A 19345-nucleotide genomic window follows, 5' to 3' on the forward strand; every position below is an offset into this window, starting at 1 on the left:
AAATTTATGAAGTCTGACTTCTACTGCGAGGAGATGAAGGGGCGCTACAATGGTGGGTGGACTGCAGCTCATCGTTGTGCCGTCAAAGCCTTGACGCTGACTGAGGATGCCTGGGGTAAGGTGGAGGGATCCTATGAAGAGGGTGGCCATATTGATCCGACTGGCATGGAGACCCAGACCTTCCCAGACATCGTCATTCAGAATGTTGACCCTCGCCTTCTGCCTGACAGGGAGATTCCCGAGTCTGCTTACTGGAGTGATGCAGACTACTCAGCTTGACGGTCTTGGCAGTCATCACCAGGCTCCTCCTGCTTCCAACAGTTTTTTCCGGCCTCATACTTGTTAATGTCTGTTGGTAGCTTTTGAATATCATTTAGCGGATGTAACTTATAAACAATTTCCTTTTTTGGTACCTTTTAGCTGTTTGTGGCACTTTGTCTTTTGCCGTGTGTTAACTGTTTCAAGAACGTTATTGTCGTCTTGGCTGCGCCGTCTGAGGCGTATGTTTGTGCCTTTTAGCAGCTACTCACTCCGCATTTAGTTATTTTTGGGTGGTGGCTGTCGTCCCTGTATTTGTTTAAAATCTATGTGATGCACTTGATGGATTATCCGTTTGTTTTTATTCAATTTGTCACGTAATGGCGTCGTTTTGCCTTTGATTTTATTATATATTGCATCTTGCCTCTTGTCGATTGGGCCAATGTGTTCAACCCTTGCATATGCTTATGTCGTATTTTGCCTCGTTGCTGACTGAGCCAATGTGCTCACCCTTAGATTTTAATTTTTACCGTATCTTACATCATTGCTGACTGAGCCAATGTGCTCAACCTTTGATTTCGTTTTGTCGTATCTTGCAACATTGCTGACTGAGCCAATGTGCTCAACCTTTGATTTCGTTTTGTCGTATCTTGCAACATTGCTGATTGAGCCAATGTGCTCAACCTTTGATTTCGTTTTGTCGTATCTTGCAACATTGCTGACTGAGCCAATGTGCTCAACCTTTTATTTCGTTTTGTCGTATCTTGCAACATTGCTGACTGAGCCAACGTGCTCAACCTTTTATTTCGTTTTGTCGTATCTTGCAACATTGCTGACTGAGCCAATGTGCTCAACCTTTTATTTCGCTTTGTCGTATCTTGCAACATTGCTGACTGAGCCAATGTGCTCAACCTTTGATTTCGTTTTGTCGTATCTTGCAACATTGCTGACTGAGCCAATGTGCTCAACCTTTGATTTCGTTTTGTCGTATCTTGCAACATTGCTGACTGAGCCAATGTGCTCAACCTTTTATTTCGCTTTGTCGTATCTTGCAACATTGCTGACTGAGCCAATGTGCTCAACCTTTTATTTCGTTTTGTTTATGCCGTATAGTTTACCTGGAATATAGTTCTAGCTCATATATTAGATTTCAAAATATGGCACTGTCGGCCCTACTACATCATGTTTTCATACAACTTTACACATGGAATTTTCTTAAAGTATCTGCGTTCCATGAGTTCTTCAGCGGTGTTCCATTCATCTCCATTAGTCTGTATGATCCAGCTACCACTTCTTCCCATATCTGGTAGGGCCCTTCCCAATTTGCAGTCAGTTTTCCTTGTTTTTGAGCTTTGCCGGTTGCTGCCGTCCGGCGGAGTACAAGGTCGCCTACCTCCAGCTTCCTATGTTTTACTCGCTTGTTGTAGGCCCTGCTCATTCTGTTTTTGTATGCGGCCGACCTAATTTCCGCCTGCAGTCTGACCTCTGGTAGGAAATCAAGCTGGTGTCTGAGTAAGCTGTCGTTTCCCTGTTCTTCATAATGCTGGATGCGAAAGGTGGGTAGTGCTACTTCAGCCGGTATGACTGCTTCTGATCCGAAACACAGTTTGAAAGGACTCTCTCCTGTTGCTTCTTTAACCGTCGTTCTGTTACCCCATAGAACCTCTGGGACTGTGTCTGCCCACTTGCCCTTGAACTCATCCAACTTTTTCTTAAGGGCTACGAGTATTTGTTTGTTTGCGGCCTCGGCTTGCCCGTTGCTCTGCGGGTGGACGACTGAGGCATATGCGAATTTGATCCGGTAGTCTGCCAAGAATGCTCGTATAGGTTCGCAGTCGAACTGGCATCCGTGGTCGAATACTATTGCTGTCGGTATTCCAAATCTTGTTATGATGTTTTTCCAGATGAACTTTCGTACCTGGTTGGCTGTTATTTTTGCTACCGGCTCGGCCTCAATCCATTTTGTGAAGTAATCGACGGCAACAATCAAGAACTTCCTGCCTCCTGAGGCTGTTGTGAAGGGTCCCACGATATCCATTCCCCACTGGGCGAATGGGATTGGATTCAAAATGGGCATCAAGTCGTTTGCTGGCATACGTATTACTGGGGCAAATAGCTGGCATTTTTCGCATTTCTTGACGTAGCTCTGTGCGTCCTCCAGCATGGTTGGCCAGTAGTAACCTTGTCTTTGGCAGATCAAAGCAAGTGTTTTTCCTCCTACATGGTTTCCGCATATTCCTTCATGCATTTCTTCGATTAACCTTGCGGATTCGTATGCCGTCAAACACCGCAGCAGGGGGAGGCTGAAGGCTCTTTTATAGATTTGCCCCTGATATATAACATACCAGCAGATGTCTTTTTTGATTTTCTTTGCCTCCCTGATATCGGCCGGGAGAACTCCAGTCGTCTTGTACGCCCAGATATCATCGTACCACTCTTTGTTTGCCGTGATGACCATTATTTCCTTTCCTTTTTCCTCTGTACTCCTTCTGTGCATGATTTCTATCATTACTGATCGACTGAGCTCGATTGTTTTCGAACTGGCCAGTTTCGCTAGGCTGTCTGCGGCAGTGTTCAACGCTCTGGGGACCAATTCGATGTCAAAAGCTTCTAATTTCGTTGTCAGCGTCTTCAGTTTTTCTTGATACCGCCGCATTGACGGCTCTTTTGTTTCATACTCTCCCGAAAACTGATTTGCCACCAACTGAGAATCCGTTGTCATTACTATCCTCTTGGCATCTGCCAACAAGCATAGCTGTACCCCTGCAATGGCTGCTTCATATTCTGCTTCGTTGTTCGAAGCTGCGAAAGTGAATCTGATTGCGTATTCGAACTTATCTCCTGTCGGAGAGATCATGACAACGCCGGCTCCCGCTCCCGACTGAGCGGCTGAACCGTCTACTGATACTTTCCAGGATTCTGCTTTGGTTTCCTCTTCTTGATAGGATGCTTCAACTACGAAGTCAGCCAAAGCTTGTGCTTTTATTGCATTGCGCGGGTGAAACTCAAGATCGTACTCCGACAGCTCTATTGCCCATCGCAACAGCCTGCCGGCTGTATCCATTTTTTGCAAAGCCTTCTCTAGTGGAAAGTTCGTCAGAATTTGTATGGTATGTGCGTCAAAATATGGTCTGAGCTTTCTGGCGGCTATCAGGACTGCATAGGCCACTTTCTCTATCAGCGAGTATCTTGCTTCTGCCGGATTCAAAATGTGGCTGACAAAGTATATCGGCTGCTGGACTTTGTCTTTTTCACTGATTAGTACGGCAGCAACGGTTTGGGCTGAAGCGGACACATATAATTGTAGCTTGTCGCCCTCTTCCGGCCTGGCTATCGTCGGTAAAGCACGAAGATGTTCTTTTACCTTCTCGAAGGCCCTTTCCTCGGTTTCCCCCCACCGGAATTTTCCGTTCTGCTTAAGAGTGTTAAAAAATGGAATCGACCTGTCGGCTGATTTGCTAACAAATCTTGTCAGAGCCGCCATTCTTCCTGTCAGCCTTTGTACATCTTTGATGCTTTTTGGTTGAGGCAGACTGAGTATCGCTTCTACCTTATCTGGGTTTGCGTCTATGCCTCTCTCGCTGACAAGGAAACCCAAGAATTTCCCCGATTTCACTCCGAACACACATTTCTTGGGGTTTAGTTTCATTTGGTAACGGCGCAGAGTTTCAAACGTTTCCCTGAGGTCATCTAAATGATCGGTCTCCAATTTGCTTTTCACTATGGAGTCGTCGACGTATACTTCAATGTTGCGGCCTTTTTGGTTTGCGAACACTCTGTCGACCAGTTTTTGGTACGTTGCCCCAGCGTTCTTTAACCCAAACGGCATAGCCTTGTAACAGAATACTCCCCCCTCAGTGATGAATGCTGCCTTTTTCCTGTCGGCCTTTGCGAGGCTGACTTGGTGGTACCCGGAGAATGCGTCAAGGAAGCTGAGCAGCGCGTGGCCAGATGTGGAGTCGACTAGCCTATCGATTCTTGGCAGTGGGTAGCAGTCTTTTGGGCATGCTCTATTAAGGTTTGTGAAATCTACGCACATTCTCCACGAGCCGTTTGACTTCTTAACCATTACGACGTTGGCCAACCACTCCGGGTAGTCGCATGGTTCAATAAATCCTGCTGCCAACAACTTTTCTACCTCTTCCTGTATTGCTTGATTTTTTTCTGTTGAGAAGTTTCTTTTCTTTTGCTTTACCGGCCTGACTGCTCTGTCGACATTCAGTCGGTGCTCGATTACCTCCGAGCTTATACCGGGCATTTCGTCTGCGGAAAATGCGAACACATCCGCATGTTCTCTCAACAGACCGATCATGTTTACCCGCAACTGGGGGTCAATGTCGGTTCCTAATTTTACTGTTCTGCCAGTTTCTCCTTCTATCAGCTCGACTTCTTCTGACCTTCCTCCGGCCTCTACCCTAGGTAGAGAAGTCCCCTTTTCGATGCTTTCGATTGTGGGTGACTCCATTTTCTGCCTTTTCACCTTCTTGGGCAAAAGAGATGACTCGCCCCCCAATCTTGGGGCTTGACCCTTTGCCGGTCTTTTCGCTGCTGCCTCTCTCGCTATATTCCTGGATGGGGTCAGTCGGCCTGGTGTTTTTAATGCCGTTAAGTAGCATGCTCTTGCTGAATCTTGACTGCCTCGGATTCTTTCAGCCTTCTCAAAGTTAGACATGTATATCATAGTTAGATGGTATGTTGATACCACTGCTTGTGCATCGTGGATGAATGGCCGGCCCACTATTACGTTGTATGCAGCAGGCACTTTGATTACTAAGAAGTCTACCATTAGGTCCCTTGCGGCTCTACCTTCTCCAATCTGCACTGGTAGCCTGATGCTACCTTCCGGGAAGACTGTGGCTCCGGAGAATCCTATCACAGGATAGTTGACTCGTGTGAGTTCTTTCTCGTCTATTTTCAGCTGAACGAAGGCTTCCCAAAAGATAATGTTCGCTGAACTCCCTCCATCCACCAGTATTCGTTTCACTGGGAAGTTTGCTATTTCGAGGCCCAAAACCAGTGGATCGTCGTGAGGGTATATAATTCCGCGACAGTCGTCTGGGGTGAATGAAATATTTGGCATGACTTGGGTTGCCGGCCATTTTATGGTGCTGTGGTAGTTTACCAGGTGGCGGTGTTCGCCCAGACTTCTGCCGGCTCCACTGATTGTTCCCCCATGGCACGGTCCTCCAGATATGACCCATACTGTCGGCCCCTTCTGGCCACTGTTTCTAACCTCCCCATTCCGACTGGTTTCTGGTGCTTTCTGCTCTATTCGGAGCGGTGTTTGGGTGGATGGTAATCTGTTGTTTGTGTTATTGCTTTGCCAATTGCTATTCTGTTGGTTGTTGTTGTTCTGTCGGGCTTTATATTGTGTCAGATAGCCTCTCCTGATCATATCCTCGATGTTATCCTTCAAATCTCTGCAGTTTTCCGTATAGTGTCCACAGTCATCATGGAATGCACAGTACTTCGACTGTGGTCGGGGTTTGTCGCTCATTGGTGGAGGCCTCTTCCAGTTTTCGTTCTTGTTGACATTGTAAATTGCGGCTCTTGGGGCGTTCAATGGAGTGTATTCGTGGAATGTGGGGTATATGCTGGTTGATTGTTTCTGGTAATCCCTCCCTCTTGGGTCTTTCCTCTGTTCATCCTTTCTGAACCCCCTGTTCTGATTCTGCTGCGCCGGCTGAACCGGCCTTGGTGCGGCATTTCTGGTCTGTGCCGACTGATAGTGATTTGGGATTGTCATCAGCTCGTCGCTTTTGATGTATTCGTGGGCCTTTATCAGTGCGCTTCCCAAATCGGTGAAGGATTTTCTTCCCAAGTATTTTTTGAACTCGCAGTGGTTCATTCCTCTCATCAGGGCCACCACAGCTATCTCTTGCTGCAAGTTTGGTATGCTGGTGGACTCGTTGTTGAATCTGGTGAGGTAATCTCTTAAGGATTCTCCGCTTCTCTGGGTGACTGCCATCAGCTCTCCCGACGTTTTCTTTCTCTGCTGCCGGCTGATGAACCGTAGCATGAACTCTGTTTCTAACTGTCGGTAATTATATACCGACCCCTTTGGTAGTCCCTTATACCAGCCGGATGCCACTCCCAGCAGCGTTGAGGGAAATATCTTGCACCACATGGCGTCGGAATCTGTATACAACATCATATGTTGCTCAAATGTGTTGCAGTGGACCTCCGGATCTGTGGATCCGTCGTACTTGCAGAGTGGGAACTTCAATTTCTCCATTGGTTCCTCCAGAATGTCCGCGCACAGGGGGGAGTTTGCAGGTTGGATGGTGTAACGGCGCGACGCGTATCTCTGGGGTGCTTCTCTTGTCTCTTCGATGACCATGGGTTCCGGCCGACTGCGCAGAGCAATCGCCTGGTTTGTATTTGGGTGCTGTTCTTGTTGCACTAGGATCTGTTCTCCGAATAGGTTTCTTATCGGCAATCTCTTCCGTTTTTCGCCGACTGGTGTTTCTGCAGTCTGGTGTACGACTGTCCTGGGTACAGGTTCTGTGTTTGCCTTTCTTGCTGGCTTCAAGGCCGACAACGCGGCCATCACCGCTCTTGCTGTAGCCAACTGTTCCTCCGAGAACTGACCGGCGAGTTCAGACGGCATTTGCGTATCGTCCTGGGCTGGGCTTTTGGGCTCTCCTTCTGAGTCGTCGTCCTCGACTGAGTATCCCAGAACATGCAAGGGTGTTGCTGCAGTCGTAGTTTTGCTGACGACCGACTGGCTCCCTAGCTGGGGGGTGGGTTGGTCATTGACGGGTGTTATTATTGGTTCTGCCGAGAATAGCGTGGGTTTCAATGGGGTTGTTGTTTTTGTCGTCTGCGTACTCTGTGGGGTTGCTTTCGAGGCCTGCTTTTTGCTTCTCTTATACGAATCTGACTGCGTACTCTCCATTTTCAAGGGTGATGATTATGATTGATTTCTTTTTTTTCTTTTTTTTTTCTTTTTTTTTTTGTTTTGCCTGGCTGTGGGTTCTGCTTACAAGTGGGGGTCCCCTCCTTCTAGCGCCAATTGTTCCGGCTGCGGATTCGGAACAGGAAAAGGATGACTGACTCCCGACTGAGGCTGCTGACTGGATCCTGCACAGTGAAGCCGTTAACTAGCCTCGGGGGTGATCCGAGAATTACCCCTCCGATGCTTAAGTCAGATTATGCTGATAGCTCTGTAATAAATGCTCATAAGAATGATTGGATTGGAATTGCGTACCTTTGGCATTGATGGGGGTCCGTATATATAGACGGGTTATTTGTACGGAGGACCCGGGTTATTACCCGTTGGTTCCGGATCCTCCCTTTCGGCTCTGATAGGCAGATGATGTCAGAGAACTGCCGACTGGGTTTGTAAACCCTGGATGCCGACTGTACCTTTGGTGCTTCTTGTGAGTATATGTCTATGTTACAGCTGTTATGGGTTGTCCTACCGGCATACCGGTAGGACTACCCGTACACTAGTAGTCTCCTTACGTGTTTCCTAAGTAGCCTCCGTCTACGATTACACAAAGTAAATAGACCTAAGTTAGTCTACATAGTCGCATAATAACTACTTGACACGATACTGCTACTACTTGGATTAATTATGAAAGATTGAGTAATATAGGAAATATTTTTATTTTATAGGTAAGAAGCAAAACTAATTCTTCAATCCATGCACTACGGTTATGGACAAACAACTTATATTAAAACCAAATTAACTACTATAAAATATATACTACTATAAAATAGATGCTACTAAAAAAATATTTTCCATTATAACTTTAAACTCATGTACCTAATTTAATATAGAGAAAAAGTCAGTGGTGATCAATGATTGGTGGTTGGCGATAAAACATTTGATAATGGAACAATGTAATTGTATGGTTGTTAGCAAAATTTGCAGAATAGAATCAAGTTTCTGTACATCTTACCGATTGACAAGGAATTTTGATGAGGAGATTACAGACGGCGTAGGTCGAGAATGTCGAAGGGTAATGAGAGTTTATTTTGAGAGCTTCACAGTATCTTAGGCAGAGAGAAGTACAAATACATATCTGATATGTATGGGCAAATACATATCAGAACATAAGACAAAATAAGAAAAAGGACCAAAAAAAAATTAAATGGTACTTTTCTAAACACAAATGGTACTTTTTTTTACAGAATGGTACTTTTTTTACATGAATGGTACTTCCTTTTTTGTCTTTTAGCTATTTGTCTTTTAGTTGATATGTGTGTTTCCACACATATCAGATATGCGAAAAAACGTCCCATCTTAGCAGGGCCGGCTCCGGCGATTTGGTGGCCCTGTGCTGAGCGTGTAACTAAAGTTCATATGAGGCCCTCTTTACCTTCATTGACAAACTGTCGATTACTTGCAATAAGAAATATCGAACTTCCCCTCTTGAAACATATCTAATATATGAAAATTTATTCATTGAACTACTTATAGGTATTTTTTTTTATGAATTAATGGGTGATAATAGATGAACAATATTATTAGAAGATATTTCCGTGCCTTTATTCATTTGCTGTCAAATACTTATATACAAGCTAAGGTAATATTGTTTTGATTTGATTCCTTAATTAAATCAAGGAATCAATCAAGCTAATCAAGCCAATCAAGCCATGATATACTAACAGGATATGCTAACGGCTTTGACTATTCATAAAATATTGCTACGGAATATTTACAAAAATATAATACGGAGTACAAGTTATATTAGTAAAGATAATATAACTATTAAATATTAACAAATTACTCCATGCATGCTTTCAATTTGCAATTAAACTCTACAAATTACCCAGTAACAACAACAATCAAATGGATAAATTAAACCCAAAATCTTCAATAAACCCTACCTAATTGGCCAAATTCCACCGCGTTCATTCCTCCTGAGAGTTCCAAATCCATCAAAATAACCACTCGATTTTCAAAACCCTAACCGAAAATTGAAAGAACTACTCGATTTTCTTGAAAGAACCACTCGATTTCAAAACCCTAACCGAAAATTGAAATCGAAAAATTACAATCAAGCACAACAACAACAACAACAACAACAACAACAAAAATCAAATCTTGAGGTTTTAGCATAAGAAAATTACCTGGTAGAGAAAGGCTTGAACGGCAGAGAGAGAAAGTGAGAGTCATGGAGCGAGAAGAGGAATGGTTGAGTCGTGGAGAGCTGATTATAATTAAGGGAATTAATTGACCCATTTTTGGAAATCACCATGGGAATTGGAAAGGAGAGAGAATTTGAAGAGGCGTCATTGTTGGAAATTGTTTTAGGAAGTTACGGGGAAGGGAAAGAGAAGTAGATTTTTTTTATTTTTTTTTCAGTTTTAGTCCAACAGTCTTTATTATTTTTTGGGCCCCCCGAATTTTTGGGCCCTGTGCTGGAGATCCGACCGGACCTCCTTATGGCCGGGCCTGCATCTTAGGCACGGCAAACTTGGATTTGAGGAAGTATATATAGTATGCGTAGGCAATTAGGGTTTAACTAGGAGATTAATTTCAGAAAATCTATAAATTAAAACTCATTAAAACTCATTAGAAATTTATTTTAATTGTAAAATTATCTTAAATTACCAAAATAATTTATTATAAAAATACCCGAAAATTCGGGGTATTACACTGGCCTCGCTCGCCTTTGCTCGCGAGCTTGCTGGCTCATTGGGCCTTGCACGCTTACGTGCTTGGCTCGACGGGCCGGCAACTCCGATGCCCTTCGTATTCGCGATTTAATATATTTCTGATATATTATTTATCGTTTCGTATACGACGAATCACCGTCGTACGATACGATTTATTCGTGTCGCCCAGCTTACGAATATTCGCGATACGATATACGATTCCGATGCAAAGTCGTATCGTATAATATGTTTTCCAACTAATTCCCGAAAAGCTATTAAATGAATTTCCGATTCATTTAATCCGGTGATCTGTTACGTGTCATTGGTGTGACCTTGTAGGTTCAGTCAAGAGTAAGCTGTGAGTTTAATATTCATTAAAACTCACTGATCGGAAGCATTGCTCCAGCTAGCTGTTCCGATCACTTGATCTCACTGAATTAATTGTTCGCAATTAATCTGAACCTTGGTATTAGACTTAATGCACCTTGGGTGAAGGACATATTTCCTTCAGTCTCCCACTTGTCATTCAGACAAGTGTGCATTCACATTCCTTTGTCACTTAGTGTTACTTACTGAACATAAGGTAAGATCCACGCCATCCTTATTAGGTCAGAAGTATTTCTTGGATTACAGAGTTCAACTGTTAAACTTTTGCAGAAGGTTAAGCCTTAACCATTCTGAGCACGGCCATGCATTTTACAGTATCTAACTCTCCGAGAGGTCTTGTTACACAACAACACCATATCCTATCAAAAATAGGAGGACAATCCATTCTTGCAATCTATGAACACTCAATTTGATTCATAGTACGCCCAATAACTGCTTTTATAGCCTCCTTTTACGGTGCGACGTTTAGCGAGCATCAAAGCGAACTAATTCTCAAACGAGCAGACATAATCGTTCATGTTCTGAGGAACGGTTTCTAATCACCATTAATGAGAACTACCTATGACATGACTTTAATCTCTTAAAGTGTTCTCATGGTCAATCCGATACAAGATCCAATAAGTATCTATGCAAAAGATTTTGACATCCAGTCACTTTAGTTCAAGAAACAGAACTAAGTAATCTACTTGCAATCTAATCTTCATTAGTCATTCGTCGTCCACCTTTCAATGACCTGGATTAGGGATCCTTTTGTGACTTCAATATTAAATTTGAATCCCATTTGAATTATTTGAATCACATGGACTTATCATTTAATACTAAACCAAAATTAAATGAATATGAAATAATAAATTTCATAAATATGAAATGGTTAAACCAATTGTTTTAACATAGATCTAACAGATGTTCTAAAACAATACTTAGAAAATCAAAGCCATTCTCCAACATGCTTGATTCCCATGGTTGCTACATGTGCGTTGTATTTCACTTGTGGAAACGGTTTAGTCAATGGATCCGCGACGTTGTCGTCAGTTCCAACCTTGAAAATCTCGATTTCTTTTCTTTCAATGATCTCTCAAAGTATATGAAATCGCCGCAGTACGTGCTTGGACTTCTGGTGGCTCCTAGGCTCCTTTGCCTGGGCAATGGCTCCGCTATTGTCGCAATACAAAGCCACTGGTCCTTTAATGGAGGGGACAACCCCAAGTTCTTCGATGAACTTCCGAATCTAAACCGCTTCCTTTTCTGCTTCTGAGGCAGCAATGTACTTGGCTTCAGTTGTAGAATCCGCAATAGTGCTTTGCTTAGCACTTTTCCAGCTTACTGCTCCGCTGTTGAGGCAGAACACAAACCCAGACTGTGATCTGAAATCATCTATGTCGGTTTGAAAGCTTGCGTCCGTATATCCCTTAACAATCAACTCATTTGTACCACCATAAACCAGAAACTGATCCTTAGTCCTTTTCAGGTACTTTAGGATGTTCTTGGCCGCAATCCAATGCGCCTCACCTGGTTCTGACTGGTACCTGCTCGTTGCACTGAGTGCGAACAAAACATCCGGCCTTATACAAATCATAGCATACATGATGGATCCAATAGCCGAAGCGTATGGAATTCCACTCATCTTTCTACGCTCATCAGATGTTTTGGGACACTGATTCTTGCTTAGATATGTGCCATGTGACATGGGTAGATGGCCTCTCTTGGCTTCCATCATATTGAACCTAGCTAGCACTTTGTCAATGTAAGTGCTTTGGCTTAGTCCAATCATCCTCTTAGATCTATCCCTATAGATCGTGATGCCCAATATGTACTCTCTCCTAAGTCCTTCATTGAGAAACACTTCCCAAGCCAAGTCTTTACAGACTCCAACATAGGAATGTCGTTTCCAATAAGCAGTATGTCATCAACATACAAGACTAGGAATGCAATTTTACTCCCACTGATTTTCTTGTATACACAAGATTCGTCCTGATTCTTGATGAAGCCAAACTTATTTACTGCTTCATCAAATCGTTTATTCCAAGTCCTTGATGCTTGCTTTAGTCCGTAGATGGACTTCTTAAGCTTGCATACCTTTCCTTGGTTCTTTGATCGACAAAACCCTCCGGTTGTGTCATAAACACAGTCTCTTTCAAGAACACCATTCAAGAAGGCAGTTTTGACATCCATTTGCCATATTTCATAGTCATGAAAAGCGACAATCGCAAGGATTATCCGAATAGACTTAAGCATCGCGACTGGAGAAACGGTTTCATCATAGTCAACGCCGTGAACTTGCCTGTAACCTTTTGCTACCAATCTAGCTTTGTATATGTATATAATTCCATCTTTGTCTTTCTTCAACTTGAAGACCCATTTGCATCCGATAGGTGTGAACCCATCCGGCAAATCAACCAAATCCCATACTTGATTTTCAGACATGGAGTCTATTTCAGATTGCATGGCCTCTAACCATTTAGTGGAGCTTGGGCTCGTCATAGCTTGCTTGTAAGTCATAGGTTCATCACTATCCAATATGAGAACGTCTAAGTTTTCAGTCAAGAGGACGCCTGTCCATCTGTCCGGCTGAAAAATAGTTCTACTTGACTTACGAGGGGCAACAACGTTTTGAGGAACTACTCCCACTGGCTCTTCTAAAGACCTTGGAGGTTCATCAACCTGAACTTCTTCTAAAGAGTTCTGAGTTCTTTTTTCGTCTCGAATCTCTTCGAGGTCTATTATTCTCCCACTTGTCAATATGGAAATATGATTTTCTTTCCAACAAGACACCGTCACGAGCAACGAAAACCTTGTTGTCCGACTTGTTGTAGAAATAATACCCCTTTGTTTCTTTTGGATTCCCAACGAAGAAACATTTGTCAGATTTAGGTTGTAGCTTGTCCGAAATTAATCGCTTGACATATGCTTCGCAACCCCAAATCTTCAGAAAAGACAACTTTGGAAGTTTCCCTGTCCATAATTCGTATGGAGTCTTTTCAACAGCTTTTGACGGAGCACGATTCACTGTGAGTGCTGTAGTTTGCAACGCATGTCCCCAGAACTGTAAAGGAAGTTCGGCCTGACCCATCATTGACCTGACCATATCGAGTAAGGTCCTGTTTCTCTGTTCCGACACTCCATTCCATTGAGGTGTCCCTGGAGCAGTCAATTCAGAAAGAATACCGCATTCTTTTAGATGGTCATCAAACTCGTGGCTAAGATATTCACCTCCTCGATCCGATCTTAGAGCTTTGATTTTCTTGCCATGTTGATTCTCTACTTCATTTTGAAATTCTCGGAATTTCTCAAACGATTCAGACTTGTGCTTCATTAAGTAAATATAGCCATATCTACTGAAGTCGTCCGTAAACGTTATGAAATAGCTGAACTCACCTCTAGATTTCGTACTCATAGTCCCACATACGTCCGTATGTATTAGCCCTAGTAGTTCGCTTGCTCTTTCTCCCATCTTTGAGAAAGGTTGCTTTGTCATTTTTCCAAGTAAACAAGATTCGCATTTATCAATATTCTCTAAGTCGAATGATTCTAGAATTCCTTTCCGTTGAAGTAATTCCATGCGCTTTGTGTTTATATGGCCTAATCGACAATGCCACGGAAATGTGAGATTCGAATCACCAGTTTTAGCCTTTTTGGTATTTATGTTATAAATATGTTTGCTCGTATCTAGCACATATAGACCGTTTTCTTGTTGTGCTGAACCATAAAACATTCCATTTAAAGAAAAAGAACAACTATTGTCTTTAAATTGAAAACAAAAACCTTTAGAATCCAAACTTGAAACGGAAATGATGTTTCTGATGATACTAGGAACGTAGTAACAGTTTTCTAGTTCCAGAACAAAACCACTAGGCAAAGAAATAAAATAAGATCCTACGGCTAATGCAGCAATCCGTGCTCCATTTTCCACGCTTAGATCCATCTCGCCTTTATCAAGCTTTCTAATTCTCCTTAGTCCCTGCGAATTGGAACATAAGTGTGAGCCACAACCAGTATCTAATACCCAAGAAGTAAAATTAGCAAGATTACAATGTATAACATATATACCTGAAGGAGAAGCAACGTTTCCGTCCTTCTTCTCTTCCTTTAGTTTGGGGCAATCTCGCTTGTAATGACCAATTTCATTACAATTGAAGCATTGCGATGTAGATGGAGAACGATCCTTCTTCATCTTCTTCTTGGATGGTGCCACTTGCCTTCCTGAAGTAGATGGAGATGCACCCTTGCTTTGGATCTTCCCCGAAACCTTTTTCTTGATTTTCTTACTCTTTACTTTTAGTGATGCTTGCTTATCACTTACAAAGTCCAATTCATACTGATGAAGCAAGTAAATTAGTTCACTAAGAGTATTCTCCCTTTTCTTGGAGAAATAGAGTAGTTTGAATTTCTTATAACCAGGGTGAAGAGAATTAAAAAGTATTCCCGCAGCTGCAGAATCTGGGAATGGATCACCAAGTAACTCAAGCCGGTTGAGAAGCCCAACCATTTTCTTTGTATGAGTTCTGATTGGCGTCCGTTCTGTCATTTCAAGATCAATGACCCTTTCCCTTGCTTTTTGTCTTTCGACGTCAAAGCAACAACCCAGTGGAGCATTAAGCTTTAGATACTCAAATGAATTTACCAATTCAAAAACATTTTGGTCGACATGTTGACCACCATGTTGGAATCTACCACGACATATATCCCTAAGATGCCTTAGGAGTGCCCATGGCTCGTATGCAACGAACCTTGCACTCAAATCCTTGGGGATAGAGCCAAGAATAAGATCCATCACTAGCGACATGTGGTTCGCCCACGCACAGTGCTTTTCTGGAGTCATATCCTTTGAGTAATAGCTGGGGGATGGGATGGTCAACTACATATTCAATGTTGTTCCACCTGAGGACTTGCCGAAGCTTCCTCTCCCAATCAAGAAAGTTTGATAGGTTCAATTTTACATCCAGAATTTCGGTTACTTTGAGTTGTGTTTTGATTGCGGCCATTTTGATTACTACAATCGAAAAAAATTTGCAATAAATAACCATTCATAAACTTCAATAACTTTGAAACAAAAGCAAGCATGCAATAATTAAAGCTATTAAACATTTCATTCATGCAATAAGCAAAAACATGGTCCAAGATTCCAAGACCCCAAAAGTCCTAAATCCTTAAGCAGCTTTGGCATGTCTTAAGTAGTTTAATATTCTAGGTAAGCAAAACCTATTGCTAGTAATCTCCAAATTACTCTTGGTTAATAAATTAATACCATAATTTATCTCATTGCCACAACATGATGCCATTGTTGTTTGAGTTGAAACCACAATCAACGTGCTCCTTTGGGATGCCTTACTACCTAAGTCAACTAAAATAGCACCTCGCTTTGGCGTAAACCTACTACCTTAGATCCTTAGATTTTTGAAAGTGCTTGATTTAATTTGGAAGGCAATTTTAAACTCAATATTACTTTGGACCTAGTTGTTTCTTTGTTGGTTCGATTATTTAGTAAACTTAATCTAATCAAGTCATACGAAACAACCTATTCATGCAAAGCATACATACATTCATACATTCACGCATAATATATATATATATATATATATATATATATATATATATATATAGGGTCACCCTCTAATGACTTAATGAGAAGATGCTCATAATGAGAAGAATGGGAAACAATTTCGGCCGTACAATTAAATTGATCCAGCGATCTAAGTTCGGCGCGTACAAAAGCCACAAAAGATAATTCCTCTGTACACCGTACAGAACTACAAACCATCAAACTGACGGAAAAAGCCAAAAAGCATACCCCCATCTCCTTTCTCTCTCCACCATCTTTAATGTCTCATTTTTCTTTAGTATGCAACATCAACCGAAAATAAAATTCCAATTCTTAAAATTGGAGACCTCATGAATTCTATATTCAACAACTCAATACGCACCGCCGATCTTATATTGATAAGTGGAATCTCATTTCGATCTCAGTCTAATGAATTATCTCTTCCTCTTCCTTTCTCTATTTCTCTACATTCTCTGGTTTTCTCGATCTAATACTGTCATTTTCTCTGCATTTTCGGTCTAAAGGCTTTATTTGATTGGGAGGAATTGGAAGGAAAAGAAAAGAAAGGAAAGGTAAAATAAGGTTCATATATTTGGTACAAATAATTATGGCCCTATTTGGTTCATTATTAGTAAAGGAAAGAAAGAGAAAAGAAAGGAAGGGAAAAGAAAGGAAAAGAAGGGAAGGGAAATAGATTTTATTTTCCTGTGTTTGGTTTAAGAAAAAGAAATGAAGGGAAGAGAAAGGAAATATAAATGACAGCTTTTAATTTTCTCTTTCTTTCCAAATTCCTCCAATTTTGAAAAAAAAGGAAATTGAAAATTTTATAAATGAGCTTTCCTTCCAATTCCCTTCCTTTCCTTCCACTTCCCATATAATTATTTGTACCAAATACAAGAAACCTTATTTTACCTTTATTTTCTTTTCTTTTCCTTCCCATTCCTCCCAACCAAATAAAGCCTATATGGAAAGTGGAAGGAAAGGAAAGGAATTGGAAAGAAAGCTTCTTTATAAAATATTCACTTTCCTTTCCCTCCAAAATTGGTGGAATTTGAAAGGAAAGAGAAAATTAAAAACTGTCATTTATATTTCCTTTCTCTTCCCTTCATTTCTTTCCCTTAGACCAAACACAGGAAAATAAAATCTATTTCTCTTCCCTTCTTTTCCTTTCTTTTCCCTTCCTTTCTTTTCTCTTCCTTTCTATTACTAATCATGAACCAAATAGGGCCTAAGTTTAATGTTGTTATTTTTTTTGCACCTTATATTATAGTTAGTGTTGTGTTGATGTTAAATGGGTAATATTTTTGTTCTACTTTGTTCATGGTGTTTATCAACAATTTGCTTATTTTGTTTAAATGAGCAAAAAAAATTGCTCATTTTGTTTAAATGAGCAAAAGAATTTGCTCATTTTATTTAAATGAGCAAAAAAAATTGCTCATTTGATCTAATCGTGTAAATGAACAAATTTTTGAAAAAGAAGAGAGACCCAGCCACCCAGGTCACCTATTTGTCTTTCCTCCATCTTTCTCTTCCAAATTCCAATGAGTACTTTATTTCTCCTCCATTGCTCCATTTTCTACCATAGTTAAGAAAATAATCAAGAACACATACTAATCGTCTCATCATCAAAGAAATCAGAATGAAGAATTAAATGATAAGGCTGTCAAACTAAGGCAAGCAAATTATGGCACTTTAATTTCTTGAAATATTAAGATGGGAAAGCTAAAATAGGAGAGAGAAAAGAAATTCTGAAGAAATATAAATTGGGGAAAAGAGAAAGAAATTGAATAATTGGATCACGTGGAATGTCCTAGAAAAGTTGGGACTCCTTATTCAGTTATTTGGTCGATAACGTAGAAAAATTGCGATGTGCTCCGTATGAAACAATGTATTCGCAGTTACGGCCGTTAGATCTTATCATATTAAACGTACGGATTTTCTTCTCATTCTTCCCATTATAGGGTGTCTTCTCATTTGAGTGTGTATATATATATATATATATATATATGTATATATATATATATATATATATATATATATATATATCAAGCAAATTTGAGAAAGAAGCAATTAGGGTTCAAAAGAAAAACATTAAGTGCAACGTTTTAAATGAAAAAGGCAAAAGAAAAAGGTGAGTGAATTATTGTTTATTCATATTTTATCCATTTTGTTAATATTAAGTAATTTAGAAATTTTCTGGTTGAACTTCCATTTTCTCTTTCCAGTTTGTTTTGCCAAATTTCTTCAAAAAAATCGAATCCAGATATTTTATGTTCAGATCTGGATTTATCAAAATGTTCATATTTGTATATATTTATGTTCTTTATGGGAGACTTTGATGTTCAAATCTATTTATTATGAAGACTAAATATATGTTTGTTTATTAAGTTTTGGAACTTGTTAATGTTCATTTTTTGAGAATAAAATGTTCATTTTTGTTGCATGTAATATTTTCATTCTTTTCTGGTTGAGATCCCCATTCCCTTGCTAAATGTTTTCAAAAGTTTCAGATCTAGAATTGTGTTTATTATTCAGATCTAGAATTTTTCAAGGTTTATACGAATATATGATTATGTTTGATTTTGAGATTATGATGTTCATACCTATTTATTATGAAGATTAAATTTACTATTTTTTCATGAAATGCCTCTGAGATTTGACAAAATTCATCAAATACCCGTAAACTTTCCAGAATGCACCAAATACCCCTGACGTTTTAAACAATAACACAAAATGCCCTTAATGAGCATTTTCTGTCCATTACCGTTAACTTTTCCGTTAACAATATGTTTTTTTTATTATTTTTTTCCTTTATCTTTTTCTTTCTCTTTCCTTTTTCTTTTTTCTTGTATCTGCCTCTTTCGATCTCCTTCAACGGAGTCTTTCTCTTACCCTCTTCCTCCTCTCCATGCCTCCATATTTCCCTGTCCCGTTGAGTTGAAGGAAATAATACCCTTGGTCTAAGTTTGCATTTAATTCTAAGGCCCTGTTCTGTTCGACTTATTTTGACTTATTTCAGACAAAATAAGTTCAGAGAAGTTCAGTTAAGTTCATATAAGTTCATATAAGTTTAGTTTAGTTCAGATAAGTTCAGATAAGTTTAGTTTAGTTCAGATAAGTTTAGTTTAGTTCAGATAAGTTCAGATGATATAAGTTTAGCAAAAATATATTTTATTCAGACATTTTCACACACAAATAAGTTTATTTCAGACAAAATAAGTTTTTTTCAGATAAAATAAGTTATGATAAGTTCAGTTAAGTTCAGATAAGTTAAGTTAAGTTAAGTTAAGTTCAGATAATATAAGTTCAGTCAAAATAAGTCCAATAGAACGGAGCCTTAAGTATAATAAATGTGGTTCAATATTAATTAACAAGTTAATAATTCAGTGAGATCAAGTGATCTGAATGCCTGGCTAGAGACCGCTTCAGTTCAAGTGGAATTAATAATATTAATCCACAACTTACTCTTGACAGAACCCGTAGGGTCACACAAATAGTACGTAACCAGATCAAGTATTTAAGTGAATATAATATTCATTAAAATACTCTATT

At 40.3% G+C, this 19345-nt stretch overlaps 1 protein-coding gene across 1 annotated transcript; it reads right to left on the minus strand.

Moving 5' to 3' along the window:
* Positions 1–1456: 1456 nt before the first annotated feature.
* On the minus strand, positions 1457–6868 carry LOC130465508 (uncharacterized). The gene has a single exon (XM_056834295.1). The coding sequence runs from the start codon at positions 6866–6868 to the stop codon at positions 1457–1459; it is 5412 nt and encodes a 1803-aa protein (XP_056690273.1).
* Positions 6869–19345: the final 12477 nt, after the last annotated feature.

Source organism: Spinacia oleracea, chromosome 1 (genome assembly GCF_020520425.1).
Source record: "Spinacia oleracea cultivar Varoflay chromosome 1, BTI_SOV_V1, whole genome shotgun sequence".
Taxonomy (NCBI): domain Eukaryota; kingdom Viridiplantae; phylum Streptophyta; class Magnoliopsida; order Caryophyllales; family Amaranthaceae; genus Spinacia; species Spinacia oleracea.

Bases quoted from the DNA above. Each gene is read 5' to 3' on its own strand.
- LOC130465508 (XM_056834295.1), bottom strand. From the start codon at position 6,868: ATGCCGTCTGAACTCGCCGGTCAGTTCTCGGAGGAACAGTTGGCTACA.